The sequence below is a fragment of the Drosophila navojoa genome, chromosome 2 (assembly GCF_054131105.1).
Source record: "Drosophila navojoa isolate 15081-1374.11 chromosome 2, UAZ_NAV_1.0, whole genome shotgun sequence".
Lineage (NCBI taxonomy): Eukaryota > Metazoa > Arthropoda > Insecta > Diptera > Drosophilidae > Drosophila > Drosophila navojoa.
Window position 1 is genome coordinate 27,637,352 of NC_142890.1, and position 24,065 is coordinate 27,661,416.

Genomic DNA, 24,065 nt, shown 5'->3' on the forward strand with positions numbered 1-24,065 from the left:
GCGGTCACACTGATCAGCAGTCTCGCGCTTAGTCTTGCCCAACAGTGACGCTTACGATGGGCACGCTGCGCGTCTTTTAATTGATTAAGCGTAATGTTTACATTTATAATAACATTAAATACACTAGTGAGACCGCGTCTATAACGGTCGTTTAACAAGATATAAACATTTAAAGATAATCATAAATCAGTAACTTTGGTTTTACGCTTGTGTTGGTGCAGGGATTACGCGACGCTCTGAGCACGTTCATATTTGCCAGTGTGTGTTTGAAATAATATAAAATGCAAAAGTTTATTAACAAAAAGTGACTGAAACAAGTGCAGGCCTATACAAAAAGGTTCGTACATTGGGCAGGTCTCAAGAATCAATAGTATTTTCTTCCCAACAACACAGACACATTAACATACACACACACATACACTCGCACGCACACATTCAAATTCAACCCTCTGTTTATAATCCGAACAAAAAAAAATATAAGAAACCGGATTCAAGTTTAGTTGAGCGGCAACACAAACTCACCAGACGAAAGACAACTAAATTTGTAAATTTTGCCTGACTTAAATCAAATTATTAGAATTGCTGCAAACACAACGCTGTGTATGTGTGTGTGTTTCTCTCGGCTATTGTGTGTACGGGTGTGTGCGTGTAATTGTACTTGCGTTCAATTACCGTTACAACGCACCTGACGCTGAGCGTCAAGGTTGTCTATCACTTTCTCTCCACCACCGCCACTATCAGCAATTTTGTGGAACCCGAAAAGAAATAAAGAAACCCAGACAGTCTGGCCACACCACAATATTTGCATCTCCTTTTTGCTGCTGCTGCTGCTCTTACAAATTGTTACAAAATTGCTGTGGCTTTAATTTATGCAGCAGCCACTGCCGCTGCCGCCGCGACAGCTCATCTTTATTTAGCTTTCTTGCTTACTCACTCGCATTCGCATTCACATTTATTCATTCAGTTTTCTTATGCCTTACTTCAGTTCTCAACAATTCTCTGCATGCATCTCGTATATTGCTTTATTGTATAATTCAATTTAAATTGATTTTCTGCTGTTGCCGTCTTTTATTTTTATAATCGTTCTTCTTTTTTTGTTTTCGCATCGCTTTGTACTTTCCCCTTTTGTCTTACTTGTTTCTACGCAGACAAATACATTCCCTTTCTTTGCTTTCTTTGACCCTTTTTCACACACTATTGGCGCTGCCGTCGCCGCTGACGTCGCCGTCGTCGATCTCCCAAGCGGCTCCATTAGCAACTACACAGTTATTTGTGCTCTTAAACCTTGTTGCCCATTTCTAGGCTTGCTTTAGGTCGGGTATTCTTGCTGTTGCTGTTGTTGCTCTTTGCTGTTTATTCTTTTGATGTTTTTGTAACTCAGATACAAATTGGTATATGTATATAAGCAAATGTATATAAACATGCATGTATGTATACATTCATTATGGATATAAGCTTTTGTATATAAATATATTTTGGTTCGCATTATTTGTTGTTTGGCAGAAAAAATGAGCGTTTACCTGCACAAACTAACGTGGGAATTACTTAAACTGTTATCAGCAAATGTTGTTGTAATTGCATTTTACTGTTTGGTCGTGCAACGTTTTTTTGTAATGAGCAAACTAATTGACATATACACATACACATACATATGTATATGCATTTAAACAAATTTATTTCCCCTAAGTGGTTGCCCAAGGCCAAAGATAGGCAAATGCAGACTGGGAAGGCAAAACTCTGGAATTATTATCAGCTTCTAAGAAATTTAAAGTTTCCGGACATAAGCGATACCCAGCGGCACAATTTGATTTGAAGTTAAAATTTGCATTTAATGCATATGACTACAACAAAACCACAAAACTATAATCAAATTGTTGTTCATTTAAATTGTCATTCATTGAAAACAATTAATTAAAACACATTCAATGGCGATTGCTGAGCTAGTGAATACCCTGTAATCACGATTACTCTGTATTCTTTCTGGTTTATAACTTACATTCTAAATGTACAACTAAAGTATTATATAATTTTTTAGTGAGTTAAGATATGAATCTGGTATACCTTCATGGCTTTGCGCTAAATAATTGAGCTTCATTGAACAACTTTTGCCAGTGACATGCTAAAAATGTTGTACAAAATAATTTTTTGTTGTTAGCGAATTGTGAGTTAACGATTTGGAACCAACATGTACCACATGCCAATACGCTAATCTGGTTTATAGTAATCATAGTTAAGCACGCAAGAAACGAACTTTAAGCATTTGTTACTGAAATGAAGATAAAATATATAAAAATAAACTTTTATAGAATATTTTTATATAGCGGCCGAATAATCATTTTAGAAAAAACTTTTTTTCTTAGTTCTTAAATATACTTTGTTTTTTATTTACTTTTCAGATTTGATGTTGATCTTTCTTTTATATATTTTCTTCACTTTTATATTCATTATCAGAAGACAAGTTGGGAGATAGCAAGATTTAGTATCTTCTTTGGGTTCTTTCGCATTAAGCTGAAGTCACGGTGACAAGAATTGAATTATAGCCAGATAAATACAAATAGATACGCTGAATAACGGAATGAAATGCATAACGAAAGAAAATATTAATTAATGTTTACTTTATTGCATCTATTATTACATTAATTTTGTATTTGAATGAATCAGCAGAAACGTAACAGAAAATCCCCTACAAGTGCTAAGTTTACAACAACAAAATGTTAATAAAAATCATTTTCCTTCTGCCAATTCAGTTTCGCTTTTGGGTGGCATTACATTCGTTCGTGAGTAGAATGAAGAAGAAAAAGCCAAACTTATTTAATGGATACAATGGAATGCGCACAAAAGTGCAACAGTTAAAATAACAATAAAAGGAACAACAACGATGACAATGACAACGACTGATGGGCAATGTCACAAACAGACGGAGGCGAAAGAATGACTATTAGCTGTAGCAGACCGAACATTTAATACCCTTACTTACTTAATTTAGATTAAATGCATAATGGTCTAGCTCATTCAAACAAATTTTCTATATAATATAATTCAATTTTAATTCATTAGGTGATTGGTGTGAATACGTTGGCCTTTAATTGCATTACAATTTGAACGATAATTTCATTGACGACATTTTCTGCATAAGTATATATTTAGATATATATGTAATACATTAGTTAATCGCCTATGCAATTTGATTCTCTTAATGAAATAATTGGCTTAATAAGGATTTCAAACTTTCTTAGACTAAATCTCAGCTCGCCTTTGAATTATATTAGCCAAAGCTAAGGGTATATAAACAATAACAAACCGCAAAAAAGCAACAACAACGACAACAAAGCAAATAAAACGAGATTTCAATGCAGGAATTTTCATTTCCATTACAAATGCTGTGGTCGCTGTTGTTGTTGTTGTTGTTGTTGTTGTTGTTGTTGTTGTTGGCTGCTTGGTTGGGTTTTGTCAACTGCTGGCGATGCGGCTACCGGTTGCGGCTATATTGGGGATTGGTGTGGGCCATGCGAAAGAGAGCGGCGGGAGCTTGTGGCCGTGTGGGGGGTGGGGGTTGGGGAATTCCCCTTGTTGGCTATGGGAACAGAAAGTGGCAAACGGTGCAATTTGACAAACGTTGCACGCACTTCGAGTGCTCACTGACGAACTGACAGTGGACAGACTGACGCTCGACTGACTGGCTCTTTTCTACCGTTACGTTTTAGTTGAGTGCAGCTCTGCTCTGCTCTGCTGGTACTTTTGCAACTGGCCCGAAGTGTATTGCCAACTGGGTACGAAAATGTGAACGTGAACGAGGACAGTGACCGACTGTCGACTGTCGACTCTCGACTCTCGATTGCCGACTGCAGTGCAATTGACCTGCAAGTCAAGTGAAATGTCCTGCCACAGTAAACTTGCCGATTATCATACCCTCTATAGACAAATTGACAAAGAATATATATTGGTTTTGTACACAGCCTCGCAGTGGCAATAGTTGACTGGAACGCAATTGAAAAACATTTTATTTCTATTCACCAAATGTCAATGGGCATATTGGCTAGGTGTAATACTGTTGAATTGACAGTTAACTTTGAAGTATCCTTTATATTTCTACCCCATGTAGTATGTGATATATGTATGTCTATGTCAACTTATTCGAAAATTTAAATTTATTAAGCTATACTCTAATTTGTTGTTATTTTGTTTTACTATTCACAATACATTGTAATATCAAAATAATCAATTCGTTCCGCTCAAATTCTAAGAGCCATCATGCAGTCGGTTATAGCCGACTGCAATTTTGTTACTTCTTTCACTTCTGATGTGTTTGTGGCACTTGGTTCAGTGCCTTTTGGTAGCCTTTGGTAACTTGGCTAAGCCGCCAGCTGTTCAAAATACATGTTTTTTGCATTGCACGTAGGGCTGCTACCAATAGCCGGGCATTGACGTGACCCATTTGTTGCACACCAAAGAGCCGCGTCATCAATTTATGTAAGGAGCTAACAAAGCAATGTTTGAACTTTTATATAAAAATACACATGTATATATGCTGGCCCAGATCCTCAAAAAGTATTTACATATTTGGAAAATTAAAGTCAATAGTCATATATAACGGTGTGACTGACTGCAGATTTGTTCCAAGGCAGATTATTTCCAAAGCCAATATTTTCTCATTTTCCATGGCACATTAGTTATAGTATAATAATTATATAAGTCTCAACTGATCTGTGCAGTTGATCACCTTATAATTTTTCGAAAACTGAGGCAGATATACGAGAAATCTATTTTCGAAGCCCTTCTCGTACGATACCGTCGTTTTCAGCTTTGCCATATCTTAAGTAGATACATTATTTTTTATTAATCTTAAAAGAGTATCAAAATGTAAAATTTAGAATATTTTATTCATCAATATATGAACATTATTATTACTACATACATATACATTTATTTGTTCATTTTTTTTTTAGCAAATCATATATGTATGTATATATACTATTTTTGGAAGGTTTAATAATGTAATATTAAAAAAAATAAAATATATAAATATTATATTACAATATAAGCTTCATAAATGCATTTAAATTTTGCGTTTAAAAGTCAGCTAGTTATTCATTTTTTGTAATTAATATTAAGTTATCTATTTATTTCTTCATGCGTGCATTTGTATGCTACCCTTATATCATAATCTATAGTGTATAGGGCGTTCGAGTGTGCGCCTTTTAGCCATCGCCTATTTTCGCCAGTTAATGCCACTTGCACTTGGTCGTCATCTTCAGGTCGCGTCGCATTTTGCGTGGGCTCAATGGATTTTTCAAGGGCCTGTGCCAATTCCTGGTTGCGGGCGCTTCTCTTGTTGTCTGTTTCGGTTTGTGCTTCTGCAGTTGCTGTTGCTTTTACTTTTGCTTTTACCATCGTCTGCGTCGTTCGCCTCGCCCGCGATCAATAAACGGCGACCTTCTCCACTTAAAAGTTACTTGATTCTTTGTTTCTTAAGCTATTTGCTTGTTTCTGCCTTTAGATCCACTCGAGCTCTCCCTCTCTTTTTCTCTCTGTCAATCTCACGTTCTCTGCCTACCTCTTGCCTCGACCTACGCCGCTTGCGGATTTTTACTTTCAGGTATTCCCTTACAGTTAATTGCAGCACTCAACAGAGCCCAGCTAAGCCCCCTCTTCAAGCGAACCCGGTGCACCCTTGAGCCTTGCCAATCTACCAGAAGGCATGCACTCACAGCGCCAAGCAGTTCGCAGATTAATGCCATGGTAAAGATTTCCACGTTGTTGCCGCACGAGTACTTTACCAAGTTAAATGGCTCATAGGCAACAAGGTTCAAGAACTTTACAACAGCTTTACTGTAGCTCAAATGGGGGGAACTTTCTCAAATTGATACAGTGGATCTTAGGTATAGACCAACATTAGGTATACATTTTGCAAGCACTTTTGAGCATAAATTAATATTGAATATCAAAAAACTAAAAGCAAATAGCATTGAGATTCGAACTCGAATCCTTGTTTGTGTGTGTGTGTGTGTGTGTGTAGACAACTAAACACTCCAAATCAAGACTTCAAAAATTACAGTTGGAAATGCACGAAGAAATGCACAAGCGAAACAAAGACAAGAATAACCAACGCATTGCTGCCGTTTAACCGAGGCGGGCGTACGCTGTCGCACCGCAAGCCGAAAGCCGAAAGCCGAAAGCAGAGCAGCTGTTGCTCTTGCTCTTCTTACTCTCGCTGCCGCTGCTGTGGTTGTTGTTGTTGTTGCTTTTGGGGCCGAGCCAATGAGTGAAGTTTCGAAGTCGCCGTCGTAATTGCTGAGGCTCGTACGTTTGTTCGGGCGCTGCGTTCAGTTGCGTTTCGCGCGGCATTGTTGACGGTTGTGCAGAGCTGAGGAGTTGCGGAATCGCGAAGCGTGGCTGAGCGCTGATTAGTCGTTTACGGCTGCTTGTTGGTGCCTTTATCTTAGCCCTTGGACAGGACGTACGCTACAGTTTAGACCGAAATTGTAAGCGAAATAAATGAGTTAACGTTTTGTGTAGCTGTGCTTTGTGCCGTGTTTTTAATTATTCGTCCAACAACAACAAATTCAGCGCGCAGTTGCTGGAGCATTAAGTAGCGCGAATCTGGTTCCTGGAAAAGCATTCACGGTGCCACATTGTTCTTTAATTCCTTATAGCAGACATTTACAGTGCAAGTGAGTGTATTTGTGTGCCTGTGTGTGTGTCTGGGTTAGTCTTGATTTATGTTTGTGTTTTTTTGCTGTCCTTGCCCAGGACTCGCTGGCACGGCATTAAAAGTTGCAGCACAACTTTTCTGATTTTTCTGTAAGTTGGCATTTATAACATGTGCATTTAAATCTGGCAAGAGGAGGTGTGTGTGTGTGTGCGCTTGCATGAGGGATGAGGTGTGAGGATGGCTGCCGTCCTCCAGGGAGAGCCCAGTGGTACATAAATTTTGATCTGCAAGCACGATATGATGTGCTATCCATTTAGCTGCTTCCGTTTCCTTCTCCCACGACTCTGTTTTCATTTGTTTATTTAATTTCCTTTGCACATTAATTTTTTCCTACTCTGTTAAATTCTTTCTCATTGCAACAGCTTCCTGTAATCCTTGGCACTTTATCACTGAGAGACTATTCTCTTTTCAGTTTCAGTTCCTTGCTTCCATAACATGTTGTACTTTATTTTTAAGCTTTTTATTCATGTGCCTTATTTTCCTTAAAATATGTTTATATCCATTCGAAGATTTAATTCCATATTATATTTTTTTGTAATATAATTAAATATGAGTGTATGAGTAATAATTTCTCTATCTGTCATTATAATCATCAGTTATTGAACAATTTCGTTTTACTATCTCTTTTATGTTGCCTGGCCCCAATGCCGGCCTATCGATTATCCGTATCACAATATTTACTTTAATCCCTTGATATTATCGTGCACATATTCATACACACACACTCACGCACACTCATGCTGCCGGCTAATAACTTGTGTCACTAAAATTAGTTGCTAGACTCCCCCACGAGGCTCTCTCGGTGCATGCTGTGTTCCATTTATTCCATTACTTCATACTACTTGGATTGCGGTGCCCCTTTCACAACTCCCCCGCGTGTTTGGATCGAATAGTTTTTTTTTTCCTTTTCTGTGTCGCTGTTGTTGTTGTTGTTGTTGGCGCGCTGTCAATTTTCCGCTGGCGTCTCATTTTTTATGTCACTAAGGTTGACATTAGAGATGGGTGCGTGCCGTGAGAGAAGTACGACACTTTTAAGGTTTCACAAGTGACCCTGATAGGCTTTACTTATGTATTTCACTTGCTTTCTCTTTTGTATTAGAAGTAAACAGAATGGTTTACTTACAGATAATATTGAAATGTCAATGATTTGTGTTATTACTCGATTTTTTTATTATTACTCGCCCATCTCTAATTGAAATATTGTCTTTTACTTGGGCATTGTCTGACGTCTGAGTTTCTGCGGCTGCGGCTGTGCCTGTGAGGCTCTTCAATAGACTTTATTATATGTCATGTCATCATGCAATCATATCGTTTTACCATATAAACGGGCCTTATAATCATTATATCAGCCGACAGCTTTGGTCACGCTCTCCCGATATATGTATGTACCATAGGTGCCTACGCATCGGCTATCCCCTGGCAGCGCAACTCTTTCAGCTAGTTTGCTAATGATGCGTAACACAGGGAAGGGTCTGTGCGAGCAATCATGAGTTGACCAAATAGATTTGGTACTCGTCTGCCAATCTGTTGTTTGTTTATTTTTTTAATGCTTGTTACGGTTTCGTGCTACAGTTAATACACATACTATGTACACCTATTCCCACCAGTGCAGAACCACAGACCTCGTTTTGCAATTGATGTCATGAATTCGTTCCCCTTAGTCACTGATTAATGAGCGTCCATTGATTTACCCAGTTGTCAAGAAACTTTTTAAATACTCCGAATGCTTCCAGATATGGGATCTCATTGATATAGCCATGAATGAATCTACATTGAGACGCTGCTAAGCCAAGTGGCTTTGAGTGTGCTTGGAGCACTTTAATCTTTAAATTAAATCAAACACTCAGCGTAATTAGATACCAAAAAATAATAATGAGACAACTATCTGAAATAAGTCAAGTATTTTCCAGTTCCCACAGAGTTGCGTTAGGTTATCACACGCACACACACACACACACACACGCACACACGCGTGTTTGTGTATATAATTACATGATAGGTAACTGTAAACCTGTTATACATATTTGTACATATGTGTAGAACAACATTGTGTGTGTAATTTCCCAGAGTTTAAACTGCATGAAATGGGGAAAATATAATAATAATAATAATAATAAAACGAAAAATTTCATAATCAATGCAATAAACGGCTCTATTGTTTGCGCTCGGCGCTGGCAGGTCTTTTGTTTTTGTTTGAACGCCGCCAGGAAAAGCGGAAAATTACAGAATTTAATTGAATACAGTTAGTGGAATAGAAGATACCCTTACCCACTTAATATACCTATATATATATATAGCTATGGACACAGAAATCAAGAAATAATAAAGCCATATTATGAGTAAATATAAGTGTATCAACTTTTCTTATCAGTTGAGCTTCATTCGATTGCGTCATATCGCCGGCAAGGGTATATATCCATCTATATGATAAAAAAAAACAGGAATAAATTTTCTTTAGCCAAGCCTCTGCGTATGTTTTTTCCACAGAATGAAGTGAGCAAGAGAAGAGGAAAAATTCTTCACGCCCCTTCGTGAAGTGGTCCACAATGTAAAACTCTCACGTTTCAAATATTATGACCAGGCACTTTTGTGCTTTATCAGCGCTTTGCAGCACTGGTTGGCTCGCTGGCCGGCTTTAAAGCCAGCAGTTCGACATTTCTGGTCAAATGCACGAATGCCAGAAGCACTTTGAGTGAGTCGACAGCATCTGGAATTCACTTTGTTGCTGTTTATTTGCTGGCTAATTCGTGAAGCACTAATTGTTACCAGTTAAGAGCTGCGAATTTACAAGAAATGAGTTCGTCTATTTGCATAGAATGCAGAGCCAGAGTCGTCGGCTCTTAAATGGCTGCCAGTGTTGCAAAGTGTCATTATGCAAATGAATGAAAAGTAGTTTAAGTAGCTGAAGTAGGACTTTAGTTTTCTTCGCTTCAAACAGTTCAAGTTGCCTTGAGTTGGCCATAAATTAACATAAAAGTAGGAGGCTGTAAATTATGCCCAGTTTATTAATTCGAAAACTTTGTATAATTTATAGAAATCGTTTCATAGTTATCAATTGGCTTTCTTGCTCTAGCAACTTAATGTCTTAATTGTGTTTCAATCATCGAATTCAATTTCAATATCACCTCTGGCAATCATGCTCTTTAAAGAGCCGTTAACTTTCCACTTAATCAATTGCTTTCTTTGCATATAATAATGTGAATAATTAATTTATAGATTCGCTGTTTACCGAGGAAGTCTTTATGCAAATGTTTTCCAGCCACTTTCACGGCCATTTTACAGCCATTAGCAAATGTCAGTGGACAGAAGCGGGTTATGGCCGCAATGAGTTGAGACCGCATCGATTTAATGGCTCTGAAAACTAAAGAAAAACAAGACAAGCGCCATTAGGTAATCGTTTGGCCACCCAACACCCAGCGCCCAGCCCCAGCCCTTTGACTTTCTTTCGAAAGTGGGCTTGCGCCATCAAATGCCAAAATGACAGAATGAAAGGCTAAAGAAAAACTCAAATTCATTCTGTGAATTTTTGTCGAGAAACTTGATATGCTAATATGGCAAGAACATCACTTATTCACGGCTCTCTTGCTTTGCTAATATTATATTCTCACATATGTATATGCTTGTTATCTTATCCGCAAACAAATCTCTGCTGCATTCTATGCCAAGAACTCTCAAATTATGTCAACAACTTCGCACTTGAATCATTTGGGATTTGTGCATTTTATTTCCTTGGGTACAATTTAGCGCTGCTATACAGTTGCATAAATGTTTCAGTGCAGCACTTTACAGCTTACATATGAGCAAATTGAAAATCATATGCACAAGTTTCAATTAAGAGAACAGCTATAAACAAAAACTGCCAAGTCCCCAAGACAAGGCAAAAACTTGTCACGTGAAGCTGGCAATGCATGATACTCTTATAAATATATATGAACGAAGCACAGATCAGCAGTTCCCCAGGCTAAGGCAGCTGCAACAGATCCCATGAAGCAAGATTTACAACAGCTCTTTACAAAGGAATTTGCAGCTGGCCTCTGATTGCATGAAGGAAGCTAAGAGAAGACAAATAGACACATTTCAATAAAATATTTAGCTGGTCGTAGGTTGATTTTCAGATTCCCCTACGTTGCGGGAACTACTTCTACGCTGCTTTTAACAATGTTGTATACTTAAATTGATTTTTTGATACGAGTGTATGACAAATATATATATTTTTTTTTAACTTTGTTCAGTTGTTGGAGACTCTACTTACTAAATCTAAAGTTTGTAGCCCTAGAAGACATTACTGGATGATTTATAGAATTTTGTATATAATATATTTTAATATATATTAAAATATTATTTATATATACTATGCATAAATATATATGTATATTTTCAATTTCAATATTTTTTTCACAGGGTGAAATTTATGTGAACAATGCCCAATTTATGGGTAGTAATGGAAAGTGACGAAAACCTTTATATATTGATAATATATTTCCCAATTTAACCAGCAACAGATATACAGTATGCTGTATTTTACACTTACTATATTATTACCATTTATTTCATCAATTCTGTTTCAATCAAGCACTTATTTTGAATGGGCGTTACTTCCTATTGCATGTCGCATACATATGCACACCCGTCTTAAACTCATTTAGACCTTTTTCCCATGGGTTTAATTGAATGAAACACCTGTAAAGCTGTCAGGTTAAACACAAAATTCAATCACAGATTCCGGTTAAACTTTTTTTCTCGCTGTGTATAAGTTTTGGCGGTGCGGTTGGTGACCCTTTTAAACGTTGTTGTTGTTGTCGTTTATGTGTCAGAAGGCCACGCTGTAAAAATGACTAACTGTTCTGCTGGTCTGTTGTGACTTTATGTTGTCCAATGTCTGTTATTGCTGCGTACATACATGCATGCATATGTAAGTGTGTATGTATGTATCTGTGTGCTCGTATCTGTTGGCTATAGCTGTAGCTGTGCTTGTGCACATCTAACGGCTTTTGGGGTCCCTTGCCAATGTTCGTTTAAGCTGCTTTTGGCTCAATTGCAACTGACATCGACATAAAGCAATTTGTGTGTTAAAGTTGTTGTTGTTGTTGTTGTTTCCCAGTTAAATGACGGCAGTGGGCGGACGCCTAAAGAGTTGGCCGAGATTATCTTTAATAACCGGCATACATCATATAGAGTATGCAAGCAAAAGGGCTCTCATATGCCGAAAATATAAGAAACTCTTTAAATCAAATACTTTTATGTTTATATTCTAGCTACACATAATTATAATTGTACATATGCATAAGACACATGCATATATATGTAAATACATATGTATGTGTGTATATGTACCTTAATTCTAGCTCGTGTTGTATTTTTTTACCTTGTTTGTTGGGTCGTTGACTATGCTAATGGGTCTTTTCGGTTATGTTATGTTTTTTTTTGGCGCACATGTCGTGCCCACACGCTTAGTCGCTGCCCGCTAGCTTAGCCCCTTTGATAGTTGGGAGCGGAAGATAGAGACTGAACTATCTAAAGCGCTATTACCGGTTCCGCTATGTCTAGTCTCTGTCGATTTTCAGTGCTTGGCTGCTTTGTTTAATTAAAATCTTCAACTTTCCGCCAGGCTCCAGATTGCTTTTGTGCTGATGTCAACAGCAGAGCCCTTCACGCACACCCACCCACACACACACACACACAGATGGCGAGATTTTGAAGCTTTCGCTGCTAGATTTTCCGGCGGAAACTTTTGGGAAATTCGCAATTTGGCTTTCAAGTGCAGTTGCAATTGATTAATCGCAAATTGCTGTTATTGTTTACGAAAATTTCTGCTTTTACTAAGTTTCGCTTCAGTCAAACTTGCTTTTGCTTTGAGACTTTGCCATTTGCCATTTATTTATATTATAAAAGTTGCGATTAAAGTGGAACGCAACTCTCCAATATATCAGAGAATAACTCACTGTATCCGAAATATGTATATACGTACAAACTTTATCCGGCTAAGATCGCGCTTCGTTAGCGCCACAGCCAAACGGCGATTACTTGAACTAGTTTAAATATTGTTTGCTTATTTTATTTTATTTATTTATTTATTTATCTTTCAAATTCAGTTTAGTTTTCCCCTATATGTATGCATAGTCTGCCAGAGCAATAGCCCATCGCTCTCAATTCATGTTAGCTAACTCTTTCCATTTCCTGCTGGCCCTTTCAATTCAAAATTATTATCAAAAAATTTACAAAACAACGAACAACAAGAACAATTTGGAGTGCGTAACAAACATTGAACTCTGATAAACAGAGTTAAAAATTGAATTCGAGAGCTCTCACAAAACTTCGGGTAAACCCACAAAAAAACAAGTAAGAAAGCTCTAGTCGAGACTGCTCGACTACGAGATCCCCTGAACCCTACAAGCAACTGATATTTCAATAATAATTAGCACCCACACACGCACTCATGCAAACAAATACACGCACACACACACACTCACATATACAGGCGATTTCGCTTGGGTTGCGCTGCAGTGTTGGCAATATTAGGAGAACTTATTTGTTGAATAATTTAATTTCTAGACGTACGATCGTAATGAAACTTTCAGAACGTAATCATAATGTTAAAATGTATGTGTATACCGAATCACAAGTCTCTAGTATTTGATATACGACTTTTACAAAGATGAGGGTGAAGGGGTGGATTTAGGGGTGGGGGGTAAATTTTAACAAAAACCGAGATTGTATGACATGCGTCTTAATATACATTTTAAATTTGGAGACTGTAGCTTGAAAGATGTAGGAGATATAATTTTTAAACTGATCTTCGATAAGGTTTTTTATCGATAAAAAAGTATCGGAATGAGTTATCGTTTTTTAGTGATAAACTCGATATCCGCGTGATATATACGGACATTTTAAAAAAAAGTTGAAGTCTCTAGCTCTTATATCTTCTGAAATCGACGCGTTCAAACATACGGACAGACGGACGGACGGACGGACGGACGGACGGACGGACGGACAGACAGACGGACAGGGCTAAATCGACTCAGCTCGTCGCCCTGATCAAGAATATATATACTTTGTGGGGTCTGCCACGCCTCCTTCTGCCTGTTACATACATTTTAACAAAACCATTATACCCTGATTTCCCATTTTCAATGGGTTCAGGGTATAAAAAAAAAAGAATAGAAAAGGAAAACAGAACATGCAAAACTCAAAAACAAAATTGCAAAGATTTTTTCGTTTGGCAACAACAACTGCAACAGGAATGCCAGAAATCAATGCATTTTAGCAACAAGAACTGCATATGGAAAATCTGAACTGACTTTGTGGTTGGGAAAACAAGGGGCAAATAAGGGAAAAGCTCAGCAGCATGCCAGGCGAGAAAAACTTCACGACTTTTCCGTTTTGACTTTGCTTTCAGGTTGTCGTTGTTCAGTTTTTGATGTTGTTCTTATTGTGGGTGCAGGCAAAACTGTTTTTGCAGTCCAGAAATACGAGGACAAACTGTTTGAAAAACCGCTTGAACCCGACTGGGAAATGCCCTATGATGACCTAAAGTGAACTTGTTTAAGTAAAAGCTGAACTTGTGGCCTAAATTTGTTGAATTTTAATTAAATAAATAAACAAACAAAAAATAGAAAGAAATTTTAATTATGAAATATCTTAAAATGAAGCTAGTTTTACTATTTATTATCCAGTATAAAAAAAATTTTAATTATACATTTTAAGAATAAATAAATATACAAAACTTAAATTGTTTGAGCTACAAAAACAGTCCAACTCATTGAATTGTAAATTTTCTGCCTCTGGTCCATAAAATGCCATATCGGTATTATATTCCATCTTCCTTACGGAAACAGGGTATAGAACACGAACTGAAACAATTTTAAGCTGGAATGACTCGCATATTGTGCAGAAGACCGGGCGACAAACCCAAAGCGAGCGACGGCAACGGACAAACATGTCAGCAAGTCAAAAGGACGTCAAAAGGACCTCAACCGGACGGGTTACTGAAAGCCCCGTCCTGTCTGTCCCTAAGGCTATAACCAGAGCAATTTGCGATGAAATCAAATTTGGCAAAAAGTTTTTGCCCTCTCGAGCAACTAATAAGTCGGAATGTTCCATCGAGCGATTTGATTTGCAAACTTTAAGACAGTTGATTCAAAAAGAAACTTTCCAATTTAGTTCTGCTCTATTATTTGGTTATTCCCATTCAAATATCTCTCACAATTATGGATGCTGTGTGTGCTTTTAATTAAGCAGCAGCAATACTGTTCATTCATTGACAGTTTGTCATAAATTAAGGAATTTTATATGAAGTGAGAAAAGCAATAAGACTGTGCTGCTCTATTATCATAATACTGGTATTAACGTAATTGAACTAGCCTGTATTGCTCTCCTAGGCGATTCTCATGCCACACACATAGTATACTGTAATTGCCTCAAGTTAATCCCTTTCTGTGTCTACGTCTCCCACTCGCACCTACCTCTCTTTACCTTTTATGCAAACTGTAATTCATTCTGTTCTTTTGTTCTTTCAGTGAAGCAAGATTTTGACTCCCTCCCACTAATCCATGGCAACTAACAAAGAGTTCACCTGTATTTAAATTGTTGGGTAAGTAAACAATATAACATAAAACAATATATGTAAGAGTATATAAATAAACATCTATATTTACATATACTTATTTCATATTCGTTATTCAAATGAATTGTATAAACATTTGCGAATTCTTTAGAAACGTATGTGGGAGTGTCCGACTAAGAGATACCTTGAAACTTCCTTAAGCACAAGGCACATTCTCTTAGAATAGAACTTTACTAAATTAAACACAACATTTTTACGAAAGACAAATTTACTTATTCCCCTTGAGTTTATCATAGTTGAGAGCAGTACCAATGATTCCTCGACGACATGAATCATATCGACGAAGCCACATTGCAAAACCATTTAGTTCTTTATCGGCTCTGCCACGCCTCCTTCTGCTCGTTTCAGAAGTTTTATCAGGATTACTCTGCACATTCTTAATGAGTTCAGAACACAACAAAAACAACTGTTAATGTATTATAATTATTATTGTCAACAGAAATTCAGTATAATTTCTTTTCAAATCTGGGAATGAAAACAAAATGTTAGAAAAACCCACTTAAAATGCAAATGCCAACAGAATTGCTGAGAGGCGCATGCTTCCAAAGTAGTTTGAACTCCGCTCTTAAACTGAAAAACCACTTAAATAATTTCACAGTTTTTTTTCCTTCACCCCAAGTTGAGAAAAGTTATGGCAGCGACGCGAATCATATTTTTCAATGTCAATTGAAAGAGGGACTTGAATGCCACTTGATAAATGCTTATTTTTCTTTTATTATATTTTGTGTGCTGTCAATGGGGCTCTGTCCGAAGAAGTGACAAGAAATGCTGTGAAAAAAGAGAGAGATCTTCAACCGGAGTGCAGCACGCGCAGTTTTAGTTCCCGGTCCACTTTCAGTTGAGCCCCCTACATTGCTTCCACTGCACTTCTAATGAGCTTAAGCAAAAGTTTTCATACTCGCTCATGAAGTAAAATTAGAGGTATATTAAGTCAGGGAAGGGAATTATGCTGCTATATATTGTATTTTTATACTTCACAGCTATGGCTTCAACTAGAAATTTTAAGATCTAATTTAAAATTAATGATTGATATACGTAATATATAAAATTGTCGTCACTAATCTGAAAAAAAGATTCTTTGCTGATTGTTTATTGGTTAAAAAGCCCTCTATATCGAATTTATTTCTTTAGCTTCAGCTATAGTATAACCCCAAGCTGAGCGCCTCAGCCAGCCAGTGCTTAAGTTAGTCTGCATTTCATATGAATTTGAATCCTCCCGTGGGCGAGTATTACGCAGTCGACTGTGCGGGATTTTAACATTCTGACTTTCTTCTTTTATACACTGGGCACATTGTGTCATGCAGTCGGCAAGGGAAAGGGGAAGGGCTTAGCGTTTAACTTAACTGCTGAACGTGTCGAGAGGAAAACATACACACACACATACAGAGAGAGAAATTTGCATGTAGCCAGTGACAGGTGCTTTCGGTGGCTGAACGGGATGCGGGCATTCGCAGAGAAAACGTCACTTAATGGCCGCTGATTAGCATGCGAGGGGCTGACGCTGTGGCTGTGTCTGCTTGTGTGTGTGTGTGTGTGTGTGTGTGTGTGGCTAATTGAAACATTGGTTAAGGGGGTCCAGGCGCTGCTGCCGACACCAGCACTTGAATAATGCTGCCTAGTGAAGCATTTCAGCACAGATTACATTTAATGCAATTCAAATTGAGCTGCCGTACATGCATTTGCATCTCGCTCTGCCTGCCTGCTGCTTCTTTATTAAATTATAATTTGAAAATTGTTTTACATGGCGTATGCGTGATGCATTTCCATGTGCCCATCACACACACACGCACTGTGTGCCGCCGCACAAGCTGCAAATTTTGGGGTCAAACTGGGCAAAAGTTTTCACCAACTTTATGTGCGTTTACGTGTGTGTGTGTGTGTGTGTGTGTGTGTGTGTGTGTGTGCGAATAGTTTTTGATTGAGTTTTGAATATATGCTGCTAGTCCTTCTATTTCTGGTATTTTTGGTTCGTTAAGTTCGTTGGGGGGCAACGTAATTTGCCTGCCTTGACTTTTTGACTTTTCCTTCAACTTTGCTGCACTTTGTGTGTGGCAAGTACAGAAATTGCGGCATAAGGAACTTTTATTTAATATAGGAAGAAAAAAATCAGTCATATTAATGTGGAAAATTTGGTTGTAATGCTGTTCCCTGAATTTATAGTACTTTATAATTACAAAGTTGCGATGTTTGCTGCGAGTGGAGCTTTCTTTGCAATACTCTTTGAAGTTCACTTCCCTAACCTTTGAGTGGGGCAGGTGCAAAAGACTCGCTTTGGAAATTGATTGAAATAATTGTAGAACATTTCATTGCTACTATAATTCTCCGAAGTTTTTACGGTATGAATCAAGTTTTTTGCGGATCAGTTTCTTTTAATGAAGATTTTATCTGACGATCACAATTTTTATACCCTGAACCCATTGAAAATGGGAGATCAGGGTATAATGGTTTTGTTAAAAGTATGTAACAGGCAGAAGGAGGCGTGGCAGACCCCACAAGGTATATATATTCTTGATCAGGGCGACAAGCTGAGTCGATTTGGCCCTGTCCGTCTGTCTGTCCGTCCGTCCGTCCGTATGTATGAACGCGTCGATTTCAGAAGATATAAGAGCTAGAGACTTCAACTTTTTTTTAAAATGTCCGTATATATCACGCGCATATCGAGTTTATCACTAAAAAACGATAACTCATTCCGATACTTTTTTATCGATAAAATCCCTTATCGAAGATCACTTAAAAAATTATATCTCCTACATCTTTCAAGCTAGAGTCTCCAAATTTAAAATGTATATAAAGATGTATTTTATACAATTTCGATTTTTGTTAAAATTTACCCCCCCCCCCCCCCCCCCCCACCCCTAAATCCACCTCCTCACCCTCATCTTTGTAAAAGTCGTATATCAAATACTAGAGATTTGTGATTCGGTATATACATACATTTTAACATTATGATTACGTTCTGAAAGTTTCATTACGATCGTACGTCTAGAAATTAAATTATTCAACAAATAAGTTGCCAACACTGCAGCGCAACCCAAGCGCAATCGCCTGTATATGTGAGTGTGTGTATATGCGTGTGTTTGTTTGTATGCGTGTGTGTGCGTGTGTTTGTTTGTATGCGTGTGTGTGTGTGTGTGCGTGTGTGTTTGCTAATTATCATTGAAATATCAGTTGCTTGTAGGGTTCAGGGGATCTCGTAGTCGAGCTGTCTCGACTAGAGCTTTCTTTCTTGTTTTATTTTTAATTTAGTAGGTTATTTAGTCTTCTAAAATATATTGACTTGATGCCGGTTTTTAATGGAGATGTCTTCAAAAACACAATGTTATTTAATTTTTAAATGTATTTTAAGACAATTGGAACATAAATTATTTTTTGTTTATTTGCTTTATATTATATATATTTATTTTATTATACCTCAAAAACATTATGAGATGTGAATGTTTTCATAAACACATACAATTCAGTTCAAGTCCAAATGGCAAATAAATAAATAAATCTAGACGAGTCGAGCTGAGGCTAAGTGAACCGTTAAGCTTAGCTTTTGCTTAAAAATTGCATTGCCTTAGCCTGAAATTTCTACAGAAACCAAAGATTTAATGAATGCGAACTCTGAATACTCTCTCAAGCAGCACGCAGAAACTCATTTCGTTATTGCGAATAAAATTTAATTGCAGCTCAACTCGGCTCGGGTTCCCCTTTCCGCCATTCCCTCCGTCCATTGATAGTGCAAATGTTATTAGCATATTTGATTAAATGTAATTTCCAATAATGCAACAATTACTCGCATTTACACACGAATTATTTTTAGTTTATTAAACCTTAATTGCGTTTAGCATTTCGAATTTATTTATGCCTGAAATGCGCAGGTCCGCAGGTCCTGTAAAGCGTCCTTTCAAGCACTATATATACGTATAAATATAAGTAAATATTTGTCTATTGTATATATATTCGTTGTATATATATGTATATTCATCGCAGACATGCGAAACATATTTGGGATGTGCCTTAATTAAATTTTCGCAAGGCGCCTCCGACGTCTCGAAGCGGCTCCTTCGCCTCGGCCAGCATGAAATATTCAATGGGATGTGAAATATTACAGCACTTGCTCTCGAATTGAGGCAAAGTGGTCTCGATGGCTGGAAGAAGTGGGCTCATCTTAAATTTATGAGCAACAGCAACTGAGATCGAGACGTTGGCTTTGTTCCCGTCAGGGATTACGCAATGATTTCATTGTACTTCAACTGCACTACAACGACAAATACCCTGTCTGTGCACTGACTGACTAACTGACTTCCTATACAGATTATATTCACATACAATTTATTACATTTATATCAAATATTTAAGTACAGAGTATTTGTTGGCCTATGCAACTCGTCAGCTTGCCTGTCATCAGCAAATTTCTGTTGAGATTCCCATTTAAATCGTGTTGCTTTCCTTGGCCATTTGACGAATGATAATGACGATGCTAATGACGTTCACCCTTGTTATTATTATTCTCATTGTTGTTATTTGCCATTGCAGATGCTCTGAGATAACAATCGGGCACAAGAACACAAAAGCAGAGCCGAGCAACACAAAGCGACTGCAACGACAACTGGGATAATCTGAACGCCAGATCCCCTTGCGCAAGATGACTTTCAAGCCCTTTCGCCGTGGCTCGGCGCGCTGCATTGGCCTCCTGTCGGCGTTTGTGACCATTCTGCTGTTCCTCTACTACTTCTCCATTGGGCAGCCGAGCCCGGCGCACATCGCAGATGCCAATACGGCGGGCATGAATCGTGCCCAGGCGGCGGCGCTTAACAGCTTTAGCGTGGAGCAGCATCAACAGCTGAAGCAGCAGCAGCAGGAGCAGCAGCAGCAACAACTGGAACAGCAACAACAACAACAACAACAAGCCAAAAAAATATATCCCAGCACGCAGCGGCACGAAGTTGTGGACGAGGAGTCGCTGCGGAACGAGCACTGGGGCGACAAGTGCTACGTGCTGCTCCAGAGCAGAACAAACATTACCGCCTCGGAGGAGCACAGCCGATTTGACTTCCAGGTAAGACTGCACTGCTTGCCCTCATATTAAATTAGCGTACATTATCCGGCTCTGCACGGCTCAATTGGTTTACTCCTTGCACACACATACCCTGGCACTCAGCAGGAAGCAGAAGTAGAGCAGCTCTTACATTCTCCTTTCTGTCAATTGACTCTCCGCACTTACAAAATAATTACCCTCTGTCCCTTTTCAGTAAAATGTGAATGATAAGGTTTTTCTTTCCCTAGTTCATTTACTTAATTGCCTACTACTGGGTCGACAATCTACTTGGGTAACTGTCTGTTACTCTTCAAATGAATGTTACATTTCGAGTCATATATGTCATTTGGATTTTAGAATTACGAGTAGTTTGGTTTACGATAACAAAAATGAACTTTGCGATATTGACAAGCAGTGTAATTAGTCGACAAAGAGTGATTTAAGGTTGTTTTCTATATCTTTCCATTAGGAGACTGACGTGTTGAGGGATACTCCAAGAGATTACTATTTACTTTCAGTCGCGAACATGAAATGATTATATTGATTATCTGCACTGTCCGTCAGTACGCTTAGAGAAAAACTATTTTCCCACTCTTCCAGCTAGAAACTTGAAATTTGGTATATATGTATACTAGTGTATAGACCTGCCCTTTATATATATACGCCCTTTATAGGATATCGGAAAATGTATTTTCCGCAACCCATCTGTGATTTGCAAGAGAGTTGCAATGATATGACGGATATATCTATGTCAATATGGAACGTCGCAATCCTAACAACTTTTGTAATGATACGAGCACTAAAGATTGCTTAGAGAATAAAAGAGATAGAGCACAGATTATTAATTATATCAAAAAGTTCCGGTTATGTTTAGGTCAGAATATTATGACCGCTATGGGAATTGAATCGAGTTGAGTAAAGACCCAGAGTAGTAGAAGGATCGATGCATATTCATTAAATTAACATAAATATGTAAAATTAAAGACACCTTAGCTTAAATAAAACTCGAATTGTAATTTTTGCAATCGTTCTCTGTTCACAGCCCGAATGGATGCGTTCCAAGGAGTATTGGGATCGCGGTTTCGAGGAGCGCTACGAGGCGCAGAAGAAGGATAAACAACGCCCACCTCTGAAGGTCATCGTTGTGCCGCATTCCCACAACGATCCCGGCTGGCTGAAGACCTTCTACAACTACTTCCAGTCGGACTCGCGCCAGATACTCAACCTGCTGGTGACCAAGATGCAGGAGTATAAGGACATGACCTTCATCTGGTCAGAGATCAGCTTTCTGCAGCTATGGTGGGACCAGGCCCATCCCACCAAGCAGCGCGCCCTCAAGCGCCTGGTCAGCTCGGGGCGCATTGAAATCACCACCGGCGGTTGGGTCATGACGGATGAGGCCAACGTGCACATCTATCCCATGCTCGACCAGCTCATCGAGGGCCATCAGTGGCTGAAGAACAATTTGAATGTGACGCCCAAGGTGGGCTGGTCCATTGATCCCTTCGGGCACGGCAGCACGGTGCCCTATCTGCTGTCCGGCGCCCAGTTCGAGGGCGCGATCATTCAGCGCATCCATTATGCATGGAAGGAGTGGTTCGCTCGCCAGCAGAGTGGAGACTTCATCTGGACGCCCTACTGGCGCACGGCCAATGGGCACGGCAAGCTGCTGACCCACAACATGCCCTTCGACATATACTCCATAAAGGGCTCCTGCGGACCGCATCCCTCCATCTGCCTGAACTTTGACTTTCGCAAGATACCCGGAGAGTACACGGAGTACTCGCTGAAGGCGCAATACATCACGGACGAGAACCTGGAGGAAAAGGCAGAGCTACTGCTGGAGCAGTACGCACGCACCGCCTCCCTGTTCCCGCACAATGTGGCCTTGATACCCGTGGGAGATGACTTCCGCTACAACAAGGAGCGCGAGGTGGACCAGCAGTATCGCAACTACAAGAAGCTCATCAGCCACATCATGGCTAACAAGCGGCTGTACAACGTGGACATTAAGTTTGGCACGCCCAGCGACTACTTTGCGGCCATACGAGAGCGCATGAGCTCGGAGAGGGCGTTCCCCAGCTTCAAGGGTGATTTCTTTGTCTACTCGGATATCTTCTCGGAGGGCAGACCCGCCTACTGGTCGGGCTACTTCACGACCCGGCCCTACTACAAGCTCTTGAGCGCCGAGCTGGAGCACAATTTGCGCGCAGCGGAGATTCTGTTCACGATTGCTTACAATACGGCGCGGCAATCGCACCACGATGACGCCATCAAGATCTACGAGAAGAACTATGAGCAAATTATACACGCGAGGCGCAATCTGGGCCTGTTCCAGCACCACGACGCCATCACGGGCACCTCCAAGGCGGCGGTGATGCGTGACTATGCGATGCGGCTGTTCGACAGCACCCAGAACATGGTCAAGATGCAGGAGGCGTGTGTGGAGCTGCTGCTCCAGAACAGCAGCTCGCACCAGCACGGTTTCCTGATCAGTGAATTCGAGCGGGACAACTTTAGCAAATTGCCCAGAAAGATGCCCATCCAGCTGATGTATCCGAGTGCCACGGGCAGCGACGAGGCCGGCAGCAGCGGCACCACCAACACGGGCAACGACCTGGACGACGCCGAGGGGGAATCACCTGTGCCGCTGGCCAAGAATGCCGAGGCCAGCTTTGTGGTCTTCAATGCGCTCACGCAGCGGCGCATCGAGATCGTCACGTTGCGAGTGCAGCAGCCCAACGTGCGGATCTACAATGAGCGCGGCGCGGAGCTGAAGCACATCCAGATCAATCCCGTGTGGAACATCACGGATGCCTACGAACAGCAGGGCTTCAACGCGATGCCCCAGTCGAGCGCCGGCGCTCGCATACGCACCTCCAGGCGGCAGTACGAGGTGATGTTTGTGGCCGAGCTGGAGCCGCTCTCGCTGACTACCTACCGCGTCCAGGTGGACGAGTTCAACTACAAGCGCAACATCGCCACCATCTACTGCGACGACTGCACCGAGAAGGCGACTGTCAACGAGGCTGCCAATACAACGCCCGGCAAGCCCAGTCCTGTGGAGTTCGAGGCAAAGGCAAAGCCAGCCGGTAAGCCAGCAGATCAATATTATGATTTAGTTTCACTAATAGCATTCATTTCTTCATCCTCCACATCGTCAGGTGACATCCAGCTGGAGAATGGCCACATGCGTTTGCTGTTCGATGAGAAGAGCGGCTTCCTCAAGACCATCACCCGGAAAAACAAGCTGCAGCAGTTGCTGCATCCGATGCAGTGCGCCATCAAATTCGCGGCCTATCGCAGCGCGCAGTTCCATTCGGGCGCATATCTGTTCAAAACGGATCCCGAGCAGAGCGAGGCCGAGAAGGATGTGCTGGACCAGTACGAGGACGTGCGCATCATAATCACCTCCGGGCCCATCGCCAGCGACGTGACGGTCATCTATGGGCCATTCATGGCGCATACTGTGCGGATTTTCAACACGCACACTCACCTGGATGCCGCCATATATATCGAGAATGACATCGACTTTGAGCCGCCTCCCAAGAATCGGGAAACAGAGCTCTTCATGCGTCTGGTCACGAACATAGACAACATTGCGCCAGCGCCAGTGCAGCGCGATCCGCTCAAGGATCCAACAGAGACCAGCATACCCGAACTGCCAGTATTTTACACTGATCAGAATGGGTTCCAGTTTCATCAGT

General features: G+C 40.0%; 2 protein-coding genes across 4 annotated transcripts in view; one reads left to right on the plus strand and one right to left on the minus strand.

The window, feature by feature from the left end:
* The window catches only part of alpha-Man-IIb (alpha-Mannosidase class II b), a 26,240-nt gene continuing 2,175 nt past the window's right edge, over positions 1-24,065 (plus strand). Inside the window, exons 1-5 of one of the 3 annotated variants that reach the window (XM_018112977.3) lie at positions 1-337; positions 15,229-15,302; positions 19,857-20,379; positions 21,401-23,450; positions 23,523-24,063. In XM_018112977.3, the coding sequence (XP_017968466.1) occupies positions 19,966-20,379; positions 21,401-23,450; positions 23,523-24,063 (3,005 nt within the window). In that variant the 5' untranslated portion in view covers positions 1-337; positions 15,229-15,302; positions 19,857-19,965. Of the gene's footprint in view, positions 338-6,328; positions 6,483-6,518; positions 6,672-15,228; positions 15,303-19,856; positions 20,380-21,400; positions 23,451-23,522; positions 24,064-24,065 lie in introns of those variants that run through there. The other 2 variants (XM_030384457.2, XM_018112978.3) reach the window with 2 other exon arrangements.
* rec (minichromosome maintenance 8 factor recombination-defective) overlaps positions 19,213-24,065 on the minus strand; it is a 17,553-nt gene continuing 12,700 nt past the window's right edge. The window contains exon 3 of the mRNA XM_089256663.1: positions 19,213-19,231. The gene's annotated coding sequence lies outside the window, so the exon portion shown is untranslated. The remainder of the gene's footprint in view (positions 19,232-24,065) is intronic.